At 37.6% G+C, this 22613-nt stretch overlaps 1 protein-coding gene across 6 annotated transcripts in view; it reads left to right on the top strand.

Annotated features, from left to right (window-relative positions):
- ABCB11 (ATP binding cassette subfamily B member 11) overlaps positions 1-22613 on the top strand; it is a 94175-nt gene extending 71562 nt beyond the window's left edge. For 5 of the 6 annotated variants that reach the window (XM_045187473.3, XM_053918756.2, XM_045187471.3 and 2 more), the window contains 7 exons: positions 6997-7200; positions 8521-8762; positions 11097-11253; positions 12434-12631; positions 15557-15763; positions 16987-17133; positions 17965-22613. In XM_045187473.3, the coding sequence (XP_045043408.2) occupies positions 6997-7200; positions 8521-8762; positions 11097-11253; positions 12434-12631; positions 15557-15763; positions 16987-17133; positions 17965-18165 (1356 nt within the window). In that variant the 3' untranslated portion in view covers positions 18166-22613. Of the gene's footprint in view, positions 1-6996; positions 7201-8520; positions 8763-11096; positions 11254-12433; positions 12632-15556; positions 15764-16986; positions 17134-17964 lie in introns of those variants that run through there. The other variant, XM_053918757.1, reaches the window with a different exon arrangement.

The following is a 22613-nucleotide window of genomic DNA, read 5'->3' as shown; positions in this document are numbered from 1 at the left end:
AATCTTTTCTATTTTTCTGCCCTTCAATCTGCAAGGGGCTTTTCAAGGTTATTCACTCTCACTAGAATTTGAAGAGTAGCTTCTAATCATCTCACAAAAATTTTATTTACTCTTTAAAAAAAGGTTTCTAAGAGTTTTCTAATATTTTTTAAAATGAGGTTACTAACCCAAGTAAAATTTATATTAATATTGATGTAGGGTAGAAATTTGTCATTTTTCCTTCAAGATTAATAGAAATTTTTCAAAAAATATTTAATATAGATTTCTTTTCCATTGATTCGAAATCTTCCTGCCTTTTGTGAATATCAACTTCCCATATACATGTAGAACTACTATGTGGGGATTCTTTATTCTCTTTCATTGATCAACTTCATTTATAATAAAGTTATAATAATTAAAAATTTTATTATAAGTTCTTATTATATGGTAAGGCACAATGATTTTCTCCTTCAAAATTTTTGCCTATCTATTCCTGGACATTGATTATTCTAAAGGAACTTTAAAATCATCTTGACTTCTTAAAAAATTTCATTTTGATTCTGACTGAACACACACACTCACTCTCACAGATTGCTTTGTGGAGATACTGAAAGTTCCCAAGACAGACATAACAAACAAGACCCTTTGATTTTTAGCAAGATTTATAGCTATATTAATATATCCCTCTACCTTATTCCTTTTTCTTATTTATTTTTTCACTATTTGAATAGATATGTTTCTCAATTCTACTTTTAAATGAATGTTGTAGGTTGAAACTAAAACTACTATTTATTGTATATTTATTTTATAGCTACCCATTTTTAAAAATTATCTTATTAATTATAATTTTTTAAAAATTAATATAATCTTCTGGATTTTCTAGGTGTATAATCAAATTATATGCAAAAAAGATAATTTTATTTCTTCTTTTTCAATATTTGTACCAATGGTTTTTTTTGTTTTACTTTATTATTAGAACTTTCAAACACTGTTGAACAAGAGTAATAAGAGAGGGTGTATAGGAGATTGTCTTAAGCTAAATATTGCAGAAAACCATAAACTAGACTTGTTGGGCTACATACAAATTTCAGTCTTTTATATAAACTATGTAATCATAAACTAGGAAAATATATATAACAAGGATTAATATGTTTAATAACTAATATATGTAGTACTTCTAAAATTGAGAAAAGAACAAAAATGAATTAATAAAAATGTTAAAAATAGATATATGGACAGGCGATTCCTCCCCCCCACCAAAAAGAAATGTAGGAGGGAAATTAATAAATGAAGATCTGTTCAACTTCACTAATAGAGCTGTACTAATAAAGCAATGAGATACCATTTTGCACCTATTGATTCAGTAAAACTACCGTGAATGATAACTTCTGTATTTGTGGAGATAAAGAGAAACTGACACTTATATAATATTGGTCACAGTATAAATTCTTTCAGCCTTTTTAAGAGAGTAATCAGGTAGGTAAACCCTTTGACCAAAATTTATGTATAGAAAATTCTCTCTTATTATGTGACAGTATGCATTCAAGCACAGTTTTTGTACTGACAAAGAAAAAATTAATAAATCCCCTGGAAACTACCTGAATATCTGCCCATAGGAAATAGTTGAACAAATTGTGATACAGTCACCCTAAAGAATATTAAGCAGCTATTTTTCAAAGAGCCATCTATAAGGATCTGGAAGGATGGTTATGTTACACTAAGTGAGAAAAAATCAAAGTGCAAAGTAATATGTAGAATGTGATCCTTTTTTGTGAAAACATATACATATGTATATGTATGCGGCCTAACACACTATATGTGTACATATATATTTATAGTAATACAGCCTAAGACACTATATATCAATTGAATAAAATATAAAAGGAAACAAAATAATATTCCAAAGAAAAACTGCACAGCTTATTTTTCAAAGATTCCTTTCCAACCAGAAATTCTTATTTATAAAATTGTGGTAAAATATACATAACATAAAATTTACCATTTAATAATTTTAAGTGTACAATTTCATGGCATTAAGCACATTTACACTGTTACACAACTCTCACCACTGTCCACATCCAGAAAGTTTTCATCGGCCCACACAGAACCTCTGCACCCACTAGATGATAACTGGCCATTGCTCCCTCCCCTCTGCCCTGGTAACCTCCCTTCAGCTCTGTCTCTATAAATTCCGGAGCCTCATATAAGCGGAATCAGCGAAATTTGTTGAGACTGGCCTGTTGCACTCAATGTCTTCAAGTTGACATCCATGTTGTGAAATATGTCAGAATTTCATTTCTTTTTTTAAGGGTGAATAACATATCCTTGCATGTATAGACCGCATTTTGTTTGACCGTTCCTCCACAGACGGGCACTTGAGTTGTTCTGCCCTGTGGCTGTTGAGGATAATGATGGTATGAGCATAGGTATTAAAGTAAGGAATCCTTAACTTAGATTTTACTCTTGTCTTCAAGGGAGTTAGTACCAACACGTGGGAATTCTTTGGACCACAGAGTTCCTGTTCTATTTGAGTGTTCAACACAGTAGGAAGATGCAGGTTATAAATGCTGCCTTAGCACCTGTAGTTACCTAATACCTTACTTTTGGTTGTTTTACATTCTTTGTCTCAAGTAATGCTAAAGTCTCTTCAATTTTGATTAGCCGTCCTGTAGTTGTGCCCACCATGCATTTTCTGCACAGGAAGCGCCAACCTTTGGTCATATTTGCATAGCTGCAAGTGAAACAAGGACTTGGAGCTATCAAATACTTTTGATTAATATAGAGACTAATTACCACAGTGGTTTGATCTCCATTTATATGGAGACTGAACCCATTTCTTCTATCTGTGTTGTAACACAACAGCTATATATTAAGTCAGCATGTGACTTTGTACCAGTGAGCAGGCTAACTTCAGTGAGAATCAAAGGGGCGTCTTAGAACAGGCTTGCGTGAATTTTAAAACTGTAATTATAGCACAAGCATCAATCTTCACTGAAAAATAAGTAATATCACCGTAAGCCCAATGCCTGGGTATTTTCCAGCAAGCCAAACGCATGATGCCTGACAGCCATGCCGCCCATGCTTAGGGCTGAATTAATCTCACACTCACTATTCTAGCTCTGACACCCATGAAATGAGATCAGTTAATAGATGAGCTTCCAAGAAGCTGTGAATAAAATGGACTTTTACTAATCCAGCCTTCAAATGCATTAGGAGAGCCCATTATTTAAAATAACCTACCTTTTTAAATATAGAATTACTATATGACCCAGTAATTCCACTCTTAGATATATATCTGAAAGAATTGAAATCAGGAACACACAAAAAATTCTTTGGACACCAATGTTCATAGCAGAATTATTTATTGTGACCAAAAGGTAGAAACACCCAGGTGTTTATCAACAGATGAATGATAAATAAAACGTGGTCTACACATGTAATGGAATATTATTCAGCCTGTAAAAGGAATGATCCAATATCCACTCCTGGGTATTTATCTAAAGTAAAGGAAAACACTAATTTGAAAAGATACATGAACTCCTTCATTGCGGCATGATTTACAATAGCCGAGATGTGGAAGTAACCTAAGTTCCATCAACAGATGACTAGATAAAGAAGATATAATATATATACGTGAAGAATGAAATACTGCCTTTTGCAACAACATGGATGGACCTAGAGAGTATTATGCTAAGTGAAATGAGTTAGAGAAAAACACATACCATATGATTTATCTTGTATGTGAAATCTAAAAGACAGAACAAATGAACAACAACAAAAAAACGTAAACAGATTCACAGATACAGAAAACAAACTGATGATTGCTAGAGGGGAAGGGGGTGGGGGGATGGGTGAAATAGGTGAAGGAAAGTAAGAGAGGTACAAGCTTCCAGTTATAAAGTAAATAAATCATGGGGATGTCATGTGCAGCATAGGGAATAGAGTCAATAATATTGCAATAAATTTGTATGGTGATAGATGGTTACCAGACTTATATTATTTCTTAAGATATTTAAATGTTAAATCACGATGTTGTACACTGAAACTAATATGATATTGTATGTTAACTGTACTTCAATTTAAAAAAAAGAAAATTCTGATACATGCTACAACACAAATAGACTGTAAAAGCATGATGCTTAGTAATATAAACTAGACACAGAAACATATTGTATCATTTCACTTACATGTGGTACCTAGGAAAGGCAAATTCATAGACAGAAAATAGAATAGAGGTGGTCAGGGCCTTGGGAGAGGGAGGGACGGAGGTTATTTAATGGTACAGGGTTCTTGTTGGGGATGATGAAAAGTTTATGGGTGTGGATGGTGGTGATGGTTACACTACATTGTGAATGTACTTAGTGCCATTGAATAGTACAGTTATGAATGGCTAAAATAATAAACATTATGCTATACATATTTTAACATAGTAATTTTTAAATTCTGTTTTATTGATTATGCTATTACAATTGTCCTGATTTTTCCCCCTTCTGCCCCCCTCCACTCCCTTCTGCCCCCCTCCACCCTCCCACTCCCTCAGGCAATCCCCACACCCTTATTCACATCCATGGGTCATGTGTATAAGTTCTTTGGCTACTCCATTTCTTATACTGTACTTTACATCTGCATGGCTATTCTGTAACTACCTATTTGTACTTCTTAATCCCCTCACTTCTTCACCCATTCCCCCACACCCCATTCCCATTGGCAACCATCAAAATGCTCTCTGTATCCATGATTCAGTCTCTGTTTTTCTTGTTTGCTTAGTTTGTTTTTTAGATTCAATAGTTGATAGAGAGGTATTTTTCGCCATTTTATTGTTTATAGTTTTGATCTTCTTTTTCTTAAATAAGTCCCTTCAACATTTCCTATGATAATGGTTTGCTGCTGATGAACTCCTTTAGTTTTTTCTTGTCTGGGAAGCTCTTTATCTGCCCTTTGATTCTAAATGATATCTTGGCTGGGTAGAGCAATCTTGGTTATGGGTCCCTGCTTTTCATGACTTTGAATATTTCTTGTCAATCCCTCTGGCCTCCAAAGTTTCTTTTGAGAAATCCACTGATAGTGTTATGGGAACTCCCCTGAAGTTAACTAACTTCTTTTCTCTTGCTGCTATGAAGATTTTCTCTTTATCTTTAACATTTGGCATTTTTAATTATGATGTGTCTTGGGGTAGGCCTCTTTGTGTCCATCTTGTTTGGGACTGTCTGTGCTTCCTGGCTTTACATGTCTATTTCCTTCACCAAATTAGGGAAGTTTTCTTTCATTATTTTTTCAAATAGATTTCCAATTTCTTGCTCTTTCTCTTCTCTTTCTGGTACCCCTATGATGCAAACATTGGACCTCTTGAAGTTTTCCCATAGGCTGCTTATACTATCCTCATTTTTTTGGATTCTTTTTTCTTCTTCTTGTTCTGATTGGTTGTTTTATGCTTCCTTATGTTCCAAATCATCTATCTGATTCTCGGCTTCTTCCAGTCTACTGTTGTTCCCTTGTCAATTATTCTTCATTTCAATTAGTGTATCCTTCGTTTCTGACTGGATCTTTTTTATACCGTTGAGGTATTTGGAACTCTACATCTGATAGATTGGTTATCTCCATTTCATTTAGCTCTTTTTCTGGAGTTTTGATCTGTTCTTTCATTTGGGCCATGTTTCTTTGTCTCCTTGTTTTGGTAGTCTCCTTGCATTTGTTTCTATGTATTATGTACAGCTGCTTTGACTCCGTGTCTTGGTAGTATTGCCTAATGTTGTAGGTATCCTGTAGGGTCCAGTGGCAGTCTCCCCTATCACCCACGCTGAGTACTCCAGGTATACCCTTCATGTGGGCTAAGTACACCCTCCTCTTGTAGTTGAGCCTTGGTTGCTGTTGACAGATCAATGGGAGGGATTTACCCAGGCCAGTCAGCTGTAAGGATTGGCTGTGACCACTTAGCACCAACCTCTGCCCTCTGTGGAGGATCAGCTGTGCAGAGGTAAGATGGTGATGCTCAGAAGTGGTCTGTAGCTGTTCACCTGGTGCATTGGCCCTGGGGTTTCCTGGGTGATGGAAGCCAAATTCTGCCCCCACCTGTGTTTTGGCTAAGACCACCCTTCCTGAGCTGTAAAGCAATCTGAGGTAGCCACCAAGCTAGTTGTGCTGGGCTTGGAGATTCCCAGGCAAAGCCAAGCTGTGACACTAGGGCTCACTGAAGCCAGCTATTGTTTGTTTGATAGGATTTAGGAGCCAAGACCAGCCATTCATATGGAAAAGCAGCTAGGGTGAGTGTAAATTGTGTGGGCAGAGCCTCTGGGGTTCTCTAAGGTGGGTCACACAGCCAGGTCAATGGAGTCTCAGATATGGCACCAGCTTGCCCATGATGTGGTGGTAGGGTTTAGTAAAGGGACAATGGCCTCTGTTCACCTTGATGCCAGACACCTCAGTTCCTTCCTTTGTGTCACTGGTACTGTTCAAGCTGCTACCCTGGTGCTGGAGATCAGAGGGAGTGAGTCTGAGTAGGTGAGTCCACGTGTGGGTTCTTTAAGAGGAACTGCTTGGGGCTCCAGAAGTTTCTTCCACTGACACAATCCCTACTGGTTTTTGCAGGCACAAGTTGTGCGGACTTATCTTTCTGGCACTGGAAGCCTGGGCTGGGGGGCCTGGTGTGGGGCTGGGACTCCTTGCTCCTGAGATATCCCTCCACATGTGGGTAAGGGGTTCAGCCTATTCTGTGTCTGCACCCCTCCTACCAGTCTGGATGGATGTGATTTCTTTAATTCCATAGTTGTCAGATTCCATTCAACTTGATTTCTGACAGTTCTGAGTGATGGTTGTTCTATATTTCAGTTGTAATTTTGATGTGGTTGTGCAAAGAGGTGAGCCATGTCTGCCTAAACTGCCACCTTGACTAGCAATCAGTCCTATCATAATAACTTAAAAAAAAAACTATTTTCTTGGTATAAAATAGCCCTTTCACATAATGGTTTATGGCAAAAGACACTGTATGTCTGAGGTTACTTGATTGCTTTTGATTTTCAGGCTACCGGCTCTCAAATCGGGATGATGGTCAATTCCTTCACTAACATCATGGTGGCCATGATTATCGCCTTCTTCTTTAGCTGGAAGCTAAGCCTGGTCATAGTGTGTTTCCTCCCTTTCTTGGCTTTATCAGGAGCTGTGCAGACCAGAATGTTGACAGGATTTGCCTCTCAAGACAAGCAGGCTCTGGAGATTGCGGGACAGGTAATCTTACAGACCCAATTTCTAGACTGATTACAGCTCAGTGGCTGTACACACACACAAACAGTTAAGAATAAGTGTGTAGCACAGAGAGTTAGGAAGCTGGGAGCTCACTAACTTTCGTGCTCAGAAACCTCCCACTAGCCCTTTTCCTGTGTGTCTCCGTCCAAAGGCTGTGACAATAAAGTTCTGTTACAGAATTTGAGTAAGTTTGGACAGATAGTGGAGCATGTTCAATTTGGTTACATGTTCAATTTCCTCTCAGATAGTTATTTTTTCCACACCTAAATTTAGTGTATTTTCATTTGCAAAACCAAGAGTTCAGTTTTCTATCTGTTCAGGTTTTTTCAGCTTAATGGATTCCCCAGGTCATGCTGCCCACACAGAGCAGAGTTATCTTTTTAATCGCACACACTCTTAATTTTCACACTTTAGTGTCTGGTAGACTTGCGGCCAATGTCGTTCCTACATAGAACCATGAAGTATTGCTTAGATTCAAATTCACTGGGGTTTTAGTTACGCACTTTAAAAAGTGTGTTCTAAGTAACATCTGGTCGTCGGGGGTCAATGAGGGAATGGCAGCATGGACGTTCATTCGGTATGAGAAATCATGCATGTGCACATATACGTAGACACCCTCACTCTTTTAGCCACTTTACTATAATCTAGGTTTTGTCTCTTTTAAGAAAGAGAATGTGAGCACTGCCCAAGCAGGCAGAAGCCAAAAGGATTTCGCATGCCAATGGTTGAAAGCAGCCCACCTTTGTGTCTTATTGAGGACAGGACCCTAATTTAGAAACAGTGATTACTTACCCTGGAGCATGGATTGAAACAAAGTTGTAGTATAGGCTAAAAGAGAAACTTTATAATTAATTTTAATTTATTTAAATAATATTTGGTCAGATTAATTTTTTAAGAAAATAGAAGCTAATATTTTAAATTTGTATTATTAAATAAACTTTTGTCTAAGAAGACATTTAAGATACCATGTTAGACAGTTTAAATGAATTGATGGAGAAGCTGAAAAGCTTTCAAGAGTAACCATGTATATATATCTGCCCCCCCCCCCCCCCAACTCCACGGTCAGGGGAGGCAACAGAGCCATGCTAGTTTTAGGTAGACCTTGAGCTTGCCTCACAGAATGTCTCACGGTCCAACTCGGTTGATCTCCATCAACTTCTTTGTGTTCCCAGATAATGCCTTTGTCTCTGATTTGTACCACATCCTGCCATTTGCACTAGATCTAATCCATGTAGCAGTTGAAATACCATGAAAGTAGTTATTTAAATTCTTTTATTCCTAAGACTCTTTTTCATTCTTCAGATCACAAGTGAGGCCCTCAGTAATATCCGCACTATTGCTGGAATTGGAAAGGAGAGGCACTTTATTGAAGCATTTGAGAGAGAGCTGGTGAAGCCATTCAAGACAGCCATTCGAAAAGCAAATGTTTATGGATTCTGCTTTGGTTTTTCCCAGTGTATTGTGTTTGTTGCTAATTCTGCTTCCTACAGATATGGAGGTTACTTAATCTACAACGAAGGGCTCCATTTCAGCTATGTGTTCAGGTGAGGACTATAGGCTGAAGTCATAGAAGATCACACCTCCTGGGAGGAAGAGCTTGGCTCTATAAGTTAGCTTTTGATGCTTAAAAACCATCCCAAACTTGGTGTCTTAAAAAGCTGGGATTTATTATTTCTCAAGATTCTGTGGATTCTCCGGGTGGTTCTTCTGGACTGGGCCAAGTCAGTTAGGTTTCTGAGAGGGCTTCCGTCTCCACAGGGCTGCTATGGTAAGTGAGCTTGTTTTGTTCATATTGTGGTCTGAGTTCCAAGTGCAACAAAAGAGAACAAGCCCCAAGGTGCAAGCCACATCTCCACAGGCATCATATTTTCTAATATCTCTTTGACCAAAGAAAGTCATACCACCAAGCCAAGACTTAAAGAATAGAGAAGTGGGATCCACCTTTTGATGAGAGGATCTGATGTTTCTCTTTTATTCTCACACTGCTATCACTCACAACACTTCTGACACCTGATGGATGTTCTTCAATTCAACTTCATTCTGACACCATGGGCCTGGAGATAGCTCAGAGGCCCCAGGTGAAAGACGCAGTCCTACAGGACTGCCAACCCCACCACCCTCAGATCCCTCAGCCACTGGACCCTTCCCTGGAGGTGAAATGGTTGCTTTCCCAGGCATCCAGCCCCCATTCTTAGGTTACCTAGGGGCTCTCTAAAAGGCACTTCATTAACATAGCAAAAGACAGCTTGATTGCTCTCCAGATATAGGAAATTCCAAGAGTTTAGGTGCTCTGGGTAAAGAGCTGAGCAAGCAAAATATGTTTCTTACTATAAATCAATATCATAGAGGAGTAAAAAGTCATATTGCAAAGGGGTGCATATGGAATAATAGGATGAATTCAGCATTTTCATAATCTATCATACTGGCAAATGCTAAGAAAATCTAGAGACCTCAAACAGGATGGTTCAGAGAAATACCGTATTTGAACACTACTTCTTACAAAAAGGGCATGTTTCCAGCTCCTTGTAGGTGGAGACAGAAAAGGGCAGCTCAGGGAAATTATGTTCCTTTCTTATAGCTGGAGCCTGCTCTTCTAATAAGCTTGGCTTTGAGTCCAGTTTCTCACATTTCCAGAGGTGAGAGAGAGCCTAAGAGTGTCAGGCCCCCCAGGGACATGTATATATATGGGTGTGGTGTGGCGGTAGGGGCATTAGAGTGAGCAGTAGAGGAGTGAGGGGAAGTGGTCTGAGGGAACCTTGGAGGGCGTTAGGAAAGGTGGTCCCAACAGAAATCTGTCCTTTTGGGTTACTTCTCAAGTCATTAGTCTGTCTTCTTGCCTTTGACATGCAATATAGAAGAATATTTTTCTCCTGCCCCATTACACTGACCCCAACCAGGAAAGTCCCTTCTAACTGTTTACACATGTAGAGCTATTAACTTAAATCTGAAATCACAAACTGTTGCTTTTTAGTTTATGTAAGTTTTCTGAAGAATTATCTGTCCACACGTAAAAATTTGGAGATTACAGAAAGCTCCTCATTGCTGGCTTCTCTATAAAAACTGAAAGACCACCTTCTACCATTTCCCACTTAGTTCCAGTTATTTTTCATTGCTTTAGGCTTTGGACTGGGCTCCTGGAGACATTTGGGTTTGCGAGTCTGGCCTAAAACAATTCCTGCCTATAAACTGAGCAACGAAACACACAAGGACACTGCCCGCTACCACTACCGAGGCGGGTCCTCTGTGCTTGGCGGTGCAGGTGGGCAGCTCTGCAGGGCACCCCTCACGTCACACTGTGTACGGCAGCAGAGCTGTCTCTCACCGCGTTTACCTTTCATTTATCCATTTACTCATTTGTTCATTAATTACACACATGTTGAATATAGTTAGAGGCTGGGCCACATAGAAAACTATAGCCAATTACATCTTTCTTATGCATCTGAAGCATGAATTTATATGCATGCTTGGTACAGATTGATGCTTTTATCACCAATCATTCTCTTTCACACACTTATGATAGGTTCAAAAAATGTTAGCATTGTAAAAAAGTCAACCCAGTCTAGTGATTTTTTCATGCCCCTCTTCTTTTTTTAAAGAAGTCTTTTCTCAAATGAATTTCTTAGAAAGAGTCTTGTAGTTGAAGCAGCGCTTAGAGGTCTGAGCCTCCCTTGTTTAATCCATCTCTTGCCCTTTTTTCATAGGATACAATTTGAAAACTGCTAATATCTCCAACTCTACCTTCCCAGACAAGTCTCACGTGACCTGCCCATGGCTGCTCAGGTCTTTGCTAGCAGAATGAGAGCTAGACCCCCATGCTTTTGACTCTTAGGCCACCACACCACAGCCCTCTCTCTACATGGATGTCTGTCCAATTGCAGGGTGATCTCTTCAGTTGTCCTGAGTGCAACAGCTCTTGGAAGAGCCTACTCTTATACTCCGAGTTATGCCAAAGCTAAAATATCAGCTGCACGGTTTTTTCAGCTGCTGGACCGACGACCTCCTATCAGTGTATATAGTGCTGCAGGTGAAAAATGGGTAAGTACTGAGGTGGAGGTGCGGGGCCAGTGGGGTGGGATGTGCTGGTGTGTGTGTGTGTGTGTGTGTAGAACCGCCATTGTGGCTGATCATACAACACTGCCACTTAGCTTCTAAATTCTTACAGTGTTATAGGTTCATTCATAGCACTTAGAATGGACAGACAGATATACAGATATAAAAAACTGAAGTAAATTAGCATTAAAAATTATAAAGCAATAGTATTCATATAAATTATATTGATATTCATATAGTATAAATTAAATTCATGTTCATATAGTATTCATAAAAATTATACTTTAAAACACACTTAGTTGCAGAATAATGAAGCCACCCAGCCACCATGTTTTTTACCGATGTTCTGGTATGGAATGTAGAAAAACCAGTTCTTCTTGTCCAATAATATTGATGTAATTCATGTTTTTCTGGGTTCAAGTTTTAGCTCATTCTTATGGACTACCAGAAAATTAATTTGATCTTAACAAAATATCATTTCTTCTAATTAATAGCCTTCACAGGTATTTTTTTAATTTTCCCTGCCTATATTTTAATATCCAAACATATTCAGGAGAGTAAAACAAATCTAAGCCCTAGTAAAGCTAACCTAAATTCAGAAATCTTTTTAAATTGCTCAAATGACCTGTTTCTCCTTCAAGTCAATAAAAGTAAAGTCTTTGTAGGGTCTATTAAATGTCTGTCCATTTGTAGAATTCATAATTCAGCTAGTACAATTGAAGGTATTCACCTTTGCAGTACAGGAGTTACGTAACTTTCTAAGTCATTTCAGGTGTAATGCTATTATTTCAACTGTTGGAGGCACAGAGCTATAGGGGTTTGGAATTCCTGGTTTCTATGATGTAATCATGTATTCTGGTTATTCTCTTCTGTTTGACATTCTTCCAGAATGTCAAGTAATGGATGACAAGGAAATTGCCTTAGGTTAGAATTGGCATAAGAGCTCAAATATCTTTAATTTCACTGCTCAGGGCTCCTTTTATTCTCACCTGCTAGAATGGGGAATAGAATGCCATTTCATTAAGTTGCTGTCTTTATACTTTTCACTTTGGCAGCATGGTGATGAAGGTACCTTAAGAAGGGATTTAAAACTCAGATTTATGTGCATTTTCAATATTCGAGATTCTTGCAGGAGTGTATATAATTCTAATCTTCCCACCCACAGGACAATTTCCAGGGGCAGGTTGACTTTGTTGACTGTAAATTTACATATCCTTCTCGACCTAATGTACAAGTTCTGAATGGCCTCTCAGTGTCGGTTAGTCCAGGGCAAACACTGGCATTTGTTGGAAGCAGTGGATGTGGCAAAAGCACCAGCATTCAGCTGTTGGAACGTTTTTATGATCCTGACCAAGGGAAGGTGGTAAGCAATGCAAATTCTTGAGAACCTTGCTTTCTGCAGAATATCTCCTACCCCTGACTGTGGTCTTCAAAATCGTGCCTTGCCAAACTCACTCTAAAGCGCTTGCCTTGGACACTCACCCCTACGGATAGTTTCTAGTACCAATCATGCTGGCTGACCTGATTCCACCTTACAATTTCTAATATCATATTCTTCCCAGTTCCAGATGGCCTGCTGACCAGTTAGACAAAGAAAACTGGGCACACTGCAAAGCTGGAGATGAGTGTGTTTAACAGAAGCATTCACTTGCCCGTAAATGGAGCAGAAAGTGCAGACTAATCAGGAGACTAATGACTGGGAACGGAAAAAAGTGGGGGTGATAAGGAGGGACACAATGATAAATGAGGAAGAAAGGGATTTAGTATGAAAAAAATCAGAGACAATCTTGGTTCAAGAAGCTTAAATCTAAATAGTATAAGGAACTCAGAAGGTAGTCATGCTCCACAAAGCTTTGATGGGAATATTTGAAAAATGTGTGGATTACTTTGTTGCTATTTTTACAGCATTTCTTTCTATTTTTTCTCCTTTATTTTCTTTTCTTCATTTCCAAATAATATATGCAGAGGAGGACAGAATAAAATAAGAAAGATTGGCAATGAAAAGCAAGTTTTTATTCCACCCTATCTCTCACTTCCCCATTACTCTGTTCAAAGGCAACTCTTTTCAACCACTGATGTTTTTAGATCTCCCCGTGATTACCTCAGTGTCTCTAAATAATGTGCTTATGCTGCCATTTCATGATTGAACAGGTTTAGATTCTGTTGATTTATTTTCAAGAGATGGAAATTTAGTTTACCCTCACTGCTCTTCCTCCTTTTCCCTACTTCCTCCCAATATAAATGTATCAAAGTCCCTCTATTTGTAAATTTAACTAATACATTTCTGTTTCTTTTTTACCACCTATGTATAGGTAACATCTCTGGAATTCTTCCTAACATGAAAATATTAGCAATTCTGCCTTTATTTTCACCCCTTCCTCCTTTTACCTGTCAAATCCTAATATTACACTTTTATATGATCAAGAATACAAAATGCTTATATTCTGTTAATAACATTTATTATCTTTCATGCTTTCACTCTAGGCTGATTCTGAAATTTGAAAATCAATTAACAACTTGTATTATGATTATGTAAATAAATAATGTTTATCTCATAGTCAAGTAGTGAGGTACATTAGCATCACATTTTTTTGTTTTTCAGAAAGGCTTCCTTTCTTCGTGCATTCCCTTCCTGTACAAAATCTTTGTGTCTTCCAGTGTTTCTGTCCTGCTACCTATTTTGAAGGACCTGCTTCTTTCCCTCACTTCTGCATTGCCTGGGCTAATTACAACCTGTGCCTACTGAGTAATTGCCACCCTGTGGGTTTCCTGCGATGTTTCCTTAGATTAGATTCATTATTTCCATAGTCCACTTCCTCTTTCTTGCTTCTCACTCGCATTTTATTGGAGTGTATCCACAGTCACTTTCTAAGATATGATTTAGAGGCATAGGTCTGGAAATTCTTTATTCTGCTCCGCTCTTGACTGTTTCATTTAATATTTTGAAAAATGCATTTTAAAAAATTTCCTTGGATAATTTAATTTCCCTTGCAATAAGGAAAGATAACATTATGAAGAGAAATGCTGAGAAAAATATATACATTAAGTATATTTCTCTCAATGTGCTCAGCGAATGTTCTGGTCACAGGTAGAAAGCAATGCCCATGAAGAAATCAATATGATTTTGTGGACACATTACATTCGATTATCATTGTAAAACATTTCCATAAATGTTTTTAAGTAGATGAAGCACCACATTTTATGCAATTTTGAAATGTGCTCTATGCTCTTAAGGAAGCTCCCAAATTCAGGTGTTCGACCTTTCCACGCTTAATTGGATGCCTGGGGCGTGCAGTACTGCGTCAGTCCCTGTGGGCGATTCTAAGGAGCATGAGGCATGTCTCTGTCTTCTAGGAGCTTACGATACTAACACATGTACAACAATTAGCAAACAGCTCTAATATTTAATTAAGTATTAAATTGTACTTTGCACAATTAATATAAGTACCATGGAAGATGAGAGAAGGCTAATTGTTGAGGAATGCCTTATGTTTTTTTCTGATAGTGTTTGCTTTTTCCACTGCTGGAACATTATCCACAATATAATATGTTCACACCATTTAATCTAGTCTTTTTCTGAAATCATAGGGCCAAGTACTTTACAGTAGTGTGTTAGACATCCTGCATCTTAACTAGTCTAGGACTTTTAAGTGACCCGGCTCAAATGGTAGGTATTTGAGTTCCTAAACTTAACTGCCTAACTAGGGGGTGAGTTCCTAGAAAAAAGAGATTGTGTTTTCTTCTTATAGCATACAAAAGACTGTCTAGCATGGTACCTTTGTGAGAGGGAATTCCATACATGTTTGTTGAATGATTAAGTAAGTGAATAAATGTACTCCTTTCTTACTAGGGCCTACGGTCTCAGTGGCGCAGAGGCTAGTGCCAGTAAGATCATGGCAACAGGTTTGATTCTTATGTTGTCAAATGTTATAGCCCATGGATTCTCAAAATTGAGAGTTCTGCAAACTTGTAGGGAATGTCTTCCACCAAAATATAAGGGGAATTAAAAAAAAATCTAAACACTGTCCTGAATACCTTCCTCATTTGTACCATCTATAGAGTGACAGTTTGGGAAACAAACAAATAAAACCATAGTGCAATATAACTTTAGATCATTCTGACAGACCACCTGCAGGGGTCAAAGGCAACATAATTTATTTCCAAGAGTCCTGGGATTGCTGTCTCTTAGGCAAAGCAAATGTCTGACATAACACTAACTCTGGAGTGGGAACTTTCCTCACATGGGAATTCTAAAACGTAATGGCCTGGTTGTCACCTCTGTTGGCAGATGATAGATGGGCATGACAGCAAAAAGGTCAACATCCAGTTTCTCCGCTCGAACATTGGAATCGTGTCCCAGGAACCGGTGCTGTTTGCCTGCAGCATAATGGACAATATCAAGTATGGGGACAACACCAAAGAAATTCCCATGGAAAAAGTCATAGAAGCCGCAAAGCAGGCTCAGCTGCATGACTTTGTCATGTCTCTCCCAGAGGTAAGTACCAAGTCGGAGTTATTCCCTGGGGGAGACACTGATGGTAGAACAACTAAAGATTATTATGATTTAGGTTGTAGGAGAAAGTCAAAGGCAACACAATTTATTTCCCAGTGCCTGGGATTCATCTCAGTCTTTAAGCAAAATAAATGTTCTTCATCAACATACTCTTTAGTTTTGGAAAGTAGTATATTATCACATGCAAAGGATGCTATAGAACTTGATGTACATAAAGCAGTAGCACATGAAGCATCAGCCTAGCATAGCAAAAAAAAAGTCCTAAGACTTAAAGCAGACATCAGTTTGAATCCAACCTCTGCCACTTATTAGCTGTGTAACTTTGGGATGATTACCTATCTTTTCTGAGACTCAGTCCTCTGAAAAATGCAAAAAATAACATTAAAATGAAAGAATATACATAATAGCCACACAATGATAACTACTGCTGTTATTATTGTCATCGTCATAATTTCATTACTTGGCAGCATAAACGGCAGCTGGTGGGGTAGTTGCATCTGCCTTAGTGAATCACCCTTTTCCAGAGCCAAGTTCAAACTTAGCATAATATCGACTCTAAACTTTTCTGTCTACCATAGTATCTCTTGATGATCGATCACAAAGAAAATTAAGACATGGAAACAATTTTAAGAGCCAAATATTACACTTAAATGCCACTGGGAAATTGGTTTTCTTAGTAACTGGTTATGTTTATAAATTTTGTGGTGTTTGTGCTGGGATTTTTTCTTTGTTCTTTTCACAAAGGCTTTTAAGTCTTGGGCTCTTGCCTCACTCTAACTTGGGTAACATGATGTGGACATTACTATTTGCTGTGTCCTAAATGAAAAGCAAAGCTTATATGTCCACTGAAAGACTCATTTATTCCACAAATCTTTGTTGAGCACCTACTCGTTTTGCGAGAGACACTGGCTTGGAGTTAATTTATTGCCTCTTTCTGGTACAGACTTACCTATAATACCTTCCACTGAGCACTTTTTCTCAGTGGTTAAAGAAGGACAAAGTCGGTTATTAAGAGTCTCACTTGGCTTGGTTGCACATCTGTCAGGAGGCAGGGGAGGCAGAGGCCGACCTTGTTGTGGGAGGCAGGTAGAGTTCAAGGACAAGGGCTCAGAAGCTAGATTTAGATTTTGCTGTCACTGCTTTTTTATTTGTTTGTCCTCTACACACTTTGTCACTACTAGTTTTCAAACTTATACTTTTTCCAGAAATATGAAACTAATGTTGGGTCCCAGGGGTCTCAACTCTCTCGCGGAGAGAAACAACGCATTGCTATTGCTCGGGCCATCGTGCGAGATCCTAAAATCTTACTGCTCGATGAAGCTACTTCTGCCTTAGACACAGAAAGTGAAAAGGTACGTATTGATTTTCTAAAGCCTCAGATCCTTATAGATGGATCTTTTCCTGTAATATTTGTCCTTCTAAAATGGCACTATTTTCAATTTTCTGATTCATTAACAGTAGCAATTGCCAGTACTTTGTGAAGCCAAGGACAGTAGTCCAGAGAAAGTAATTTAAAATAGGATTGCTTCAAATAAAAAGATATTTTAACCTTAATATAAACTTTTGTAATGATTTTCTAGGCTTGGTGACATTTTCTCAAGGAAAATAATTGGCTTACTTAAGTGAAGTCAAATAATCCAGGTCATGTATCGGGCACTTCAATTTTTGTAGTTCTGAAGTTACGTGGCAGAGCAGGTGGGCAGCGTACAGCACAAAGGAAGAGGCAGTATGCGATGTGAAGTTTGCACGACAGGAAATGCAGTTGAGCAAAACACATTTATGGGATTTACTGTTTATTAACTCCTTACAAACCAGGATTCCACTTCAGAGACAGCTCAAATGTCCTCAGGGAAAAACAAAATCAGGAATGATCAATGATCGCTATCTTAACCTTGTTTCTTTGGTTTCGTTTTAGCAAACTAGACCATCAGTCTTTTGAAATTACATAATGACCTCATAGTTTGGTTCTCTCTGGCTTCACTGAAATTTCTCAGCCTGTGGACTGCAATTCAAACCATTGATGCATTGTACTCAGCAAATACTTTTTGCTTTCATGTCGAGTCTTTCGGTTGAACCCTTGACAAAAGCAATGTTACTTAGGTGGTATTAAACAGAACTCTTGCAGTGGTGGGCCAGGGAATAAGCAGGTGTCTTTGCATCATCTTTGCATCTTTTCTTTGCAGACGGTGCAGGTTGCCCTGGACAAAGCCAGAGAAGGCCGGACCTGCATTGTCATTGCCCACCGTTTGTCCACCATCCAGAACTCGAATATCATTGCTGTTGTGTCACAGGGGACAGTGATCGAAAAGGGGACCCATAAAGAACTGATGGCCCAGAAAGGAGCCTACTACAAGCTGGTCACCACAGGAGCCCCCATCAGTTGACTTGACTCAAGAACCTCATGCACAGATGATGCACCAATTACAGAGTGCCATGGGTTATTTTTTTTCCTTTCAGAAGAAATGATTATTATTTTACTTTTACACACATTGCCATACATGGGGATCCAAGCTAATTTCTAATGACCTTCAGCAATAATTTAGTTTTAGGTGTCTGTACATAGAAAAGGAAAGAAACTAGGTCCAGTGTGTGTAAAAAGCCAATGTCTCACAGCTTCCCAGGCATCACCCAGTGCTTTCCCTGTGCAGGAGACAGTCCCCATTACCACATGGGAATTAGTGAGAGGTCTTGGAGTAATGAGGCTTTGAGCTCCTCAAGGGCAGAGGAGCTTTTTACTTTTATTCCCTTTTTGAGTCCCAAATTTGTCAGTACCAAGATGACAAAAGTAGGAAATGTTCATCCAGCCTGTGCCTTCCAATCAAAAGATACTATGAGCCACTAAGGAGAGCTATTACACTAAATTAAATATGTAATTTAAAATTTTCTAGTTACATTAAAGAAAGGAAAACAAAAAGATGCCATTCATGTTAATAATATATTTTATTGAATTGCTTCTCAGCCTTTTAGCTAAAATCATGTGTAGAACCTGTTCTTATCTGTTTAGTAATATTTTTAATTTAATTCAATATATTCAAAATATTCTCACTATCCCATGTAATTAATATGAAAATTATTAATATTGACCATATTAAATATTTAAACATAAAGTGTATTTACACTTGCTGCGTATCTCAGTTCAGACTAGCCACATGTCAGGTTCCCAGGAGAAACATGTGACTAAAGCTTCTCTATCAGACAGACAGAGTTAGAGAATCTAGGTTCTGAGCGTCAGTTGTTCCTTTACGATTCAAGTCTTATAAAAATATGATCCCAGCTTCTCCCTTGAAGCACGTCCTTATACTGTACTAAGAAACTTTGGAAAACTTGTTTAGACAAAGATCATGGTGCCCATTTGGACTAAACAGATATGTTGTTAGAATTAGACATCATGATTTCAGAAATTACAAATAAAATGTTAACTCTTCTCGGAGGGATTAAAATTCTTTACATCATTTTATTTGATTCACCTGTTTGAGTTGCATTGGTGAAGGCAGAGAACTAAGATTGCTTAGCTTTAGTGTAACACAGTGTAACTTTAGAAACCACCATATTATCTAATTCCCCTGAGGTCTTCCTTCCAAAATAAGTTTAGTTCTAATTAATTTATTAGAATTGTTTATGATTTTTTTCCTATGAAGAATTCTTATGAATAGTTGGAACAGCAGATCTTCCAACTTATTTTAGGAAGAGGCACTCAGTCATTTGGTGATTGTCAAAATTACATGGAGGCAGATGTCCATAAACCAGAGATGTTACTATTTGAGAAAAGGGTAAGAGTTGGCCTCTACAGTTGTTTGTCTAGAAACTCTTTTTTTTAGTATAGTTACTGTATGTCTATTCAACATGTGCTTTGAGGAAATTATTTCAATGAAAAGACACTGTGAACTTAGTGGTACATTCATATATACAATTTTTGGCAATTAAACATTCACTAAAAAATATAGATCCTGAAATATGTTGATACTATGTTCTGAAAGAGAAAAATATATAGGATCATAATTGAGTATGGTTTGTCACATATTTATTCATGAATTAAATGTAAATTTCCTATCCTAATAAAATATCAGAACATTCTCATCAGGTTGGTTTAAGATCACATCTCATATTTCCAATGAAGAGTTGGATTTATTAATACCTCATGCATTTAGACTCTCTCTGTGAGCAGGTCACAGAAGGACGTTAGTGGAGGTTAAAAATTTGCAAGTTTTATCGCTGTTTTCAAACACATTTTTAGATAAATTTACGTATGCATATGTGCCATTATAAAATAGTTATGTCTATTTGCATTTGCTTTAAATTTCCAGATCAAGTGAATAATCTCACCTACCCATAAGAGATGGGAGATGAAAGTAACAACTTAGAAACCCAATTCAGATTTCTTTCACACTGTGTTCAATTAAATGCCCAATTAATTTAAATGAGTGGACTGTAAATAAAGCAGTGCACATGATTATCATCTAATTGGCACTGGCCAGCATTATAATGTGCTCATTAGTGAGTTATATGGTATCCTAAGGCTCATAATGAGTAATTAGGGTACACATGATTGGCATATAGCTGTCTGGATACAACTACTCAATGAGATAAATCAGCACTTGGACAGAATGTGCAGTAGATTAAGGAAGAAGAATACATAGCCAGCTGGTGAATTGGCAATTCCCTCCTGTTTGTAATTCAGGTACAGCTTCTACTCTCAGATACAAATAGATAAATGTGAGAACAAAATAGCTGGAGATAAAAAGGGAAATGTTCACCCAAGGTGACCCAGAACAGTGGGTCTACAAGTATTAAGAATGATTACTGAAAAGAGAGAAAATAATGCTATTATATTGGTTATGTATATTTTTGATATATCAAGTATACAATCAAAGTTGGAGATAAGCAATGTTTTCATAAAATTCCTTGGAAGTTTAAAATTTCATTTATCATTTAAATATACCTCAAGATAACATTTACAAAGTATTTTATAATTTAGAAAGCATTTTGCCTTTATATTCTTTGTGCGTTACTGTGAAACCATTCTAGTAGGCTGCAGGAGAGGAATGCAGCTGTAAGTTGCATTCATTGTTATACATATTAATATGTAAGTCACTATGGCAGGCATCATAGATTAGCTTATTTGACACTTAATTCTACACCCTTTTCCCCTGCTTGCCTCTATTACAGAGGCTAGAAAGTAAAGTGGTTACTTTTCCAAACTCCCTTGCAGCTAGGGGAGGCCATGTGACACTGTTTTGGTCTATGAAATATAAGCACAAGTGTCTATGGAGGCTGTCCCTTCTGCAGTAAAGCCTGGATCAAAGAAAGATTGTTATCCTCTTTCTTCTTTTCTGAATGCATAGCAGCCATTCTGTGGCCATTTGGGTATGACCATGAATGGCAGAGCAGGAAGACAAACTGAGCTTGATTCCTAGACATTCTTGAGAAGCTGCTCCAGTCTGGGCTGTCTCCCTCCAGAAAGAAACCTCTCACTTGTTTCAGCCCTGAAGTCATTTTTTTTTGTAGCTGTTGTTGTTAATTTTAGATTAACACAATCTTAATAGATACAGTTAGATTTTTATTATGAAAAACACTAAAACGTAAGTATAAAGAAAATAATGTAATGTCGAAGTACTGATGTGTGTTTAAATGACCTTAAAATATGACTTTATATCTAGAGGTTTTCCAAAAATATTTATTAAAAGAAGGAATATTAATTTTTTCAAATGTCACTTCTATGAAAAGAAAATTTAACTGGATGGAAGTCTTCATAGCTCATTCTAGTGGTTTCCCAGAAACAGGTCACATACCCTGCTTTGTTGTGTTTTAAGTGAGGGAGGCTTTTACTTAGGGACTTGGTGTTTTGTGATTATGCTTTCTCATACTGTCATTTGATAAAATTGATGTTAGACTAGGAATGATCCTAACTCCATTGTCAGGATATAGCCAGAGTTGAAAGGAACATGATTCAAGAAGAGAATGGATTTGAAATAGGGCAGGTTAAAAGTAATGGGGAATAATGTTACCAGCTAACTTGACCTGGGGATAGCCTCAGTTCAATTCTTCCAAGCCCACAGGCCAGAGACAACCCAGTGTGCAGCCATGGTGGCAGCAGGTAAGCCTGGAACCACTGGGGATCTCCCCAAGAGAAAGGAAGCCCTATATTGAAGTCATCCCCTGCATATCTAACACTTAAGTGATTTTAATAAGTGTTTGTCCAGTGGGTGGGTAGGGGAATTAGAAAGAAAAGAAAAACATGAGCAAGAGAGATACATTTTGAGCCTGAGAAGATCTTAAATGCTATTTGGAACTGGATCTCTAATTTTCATTTAGCATAGTCATCTTCAAAAATCTTGGCATCATATAATATGGTGTTAGAGTTATACTGCATTCAAGAAGCACATAACATCCATAAAGAACTAAAAAGTAAATTTTATCTTTATGTCTTTGAGAGATCCATAATTAGTCCATAACAAACTTACAAAAATGATATTTTAAATTTCTAGTCACTTTCCTCCCATAGAGCAAACTTTTCCTTCTCTTCTTCTCACTCAGCCAGTTATTATATATAGCACCTTAGTATCTCTCCCAGCAAGAAGACTTTCCTCTTTTGGATATTAAGAAAGGGGAACTGAAGCTGGTAACTTAATTATAAGATCTCTTTTGTAAGATGTCTCCATGCATCTCTTTTCATAGCTATAAAATTCAGACTCATATAGGAACAGAATGTTTTGAAGACTGAAATGCATTATGTAAATCTAAAATTGTTTATTAAAAGGAAATTACAAAGTGGGGTATTCTTTAGAATTTGTAGCCTTACTTATTGCATGTAAGTAAAATCTAATATGCTCTG

This window comes from Desmodus rotundus, chromosome 2 (assembly GCF_022682495.2).
Source record: "Desmodus rotundus isolate HL8 chromosome 2, HLdesRot8A.1, whole genome shotgun sequence".
NCBI classification, from domain to species: Eukaryota; Metazoa; Chordata; class Mammalia; order Chiroptera; family Phyllostomidae; genus Desmodus; species Desmodus rotundus.
This window is presented reverse-complemented; position numbering and strand designations above follow the sequence as displayed.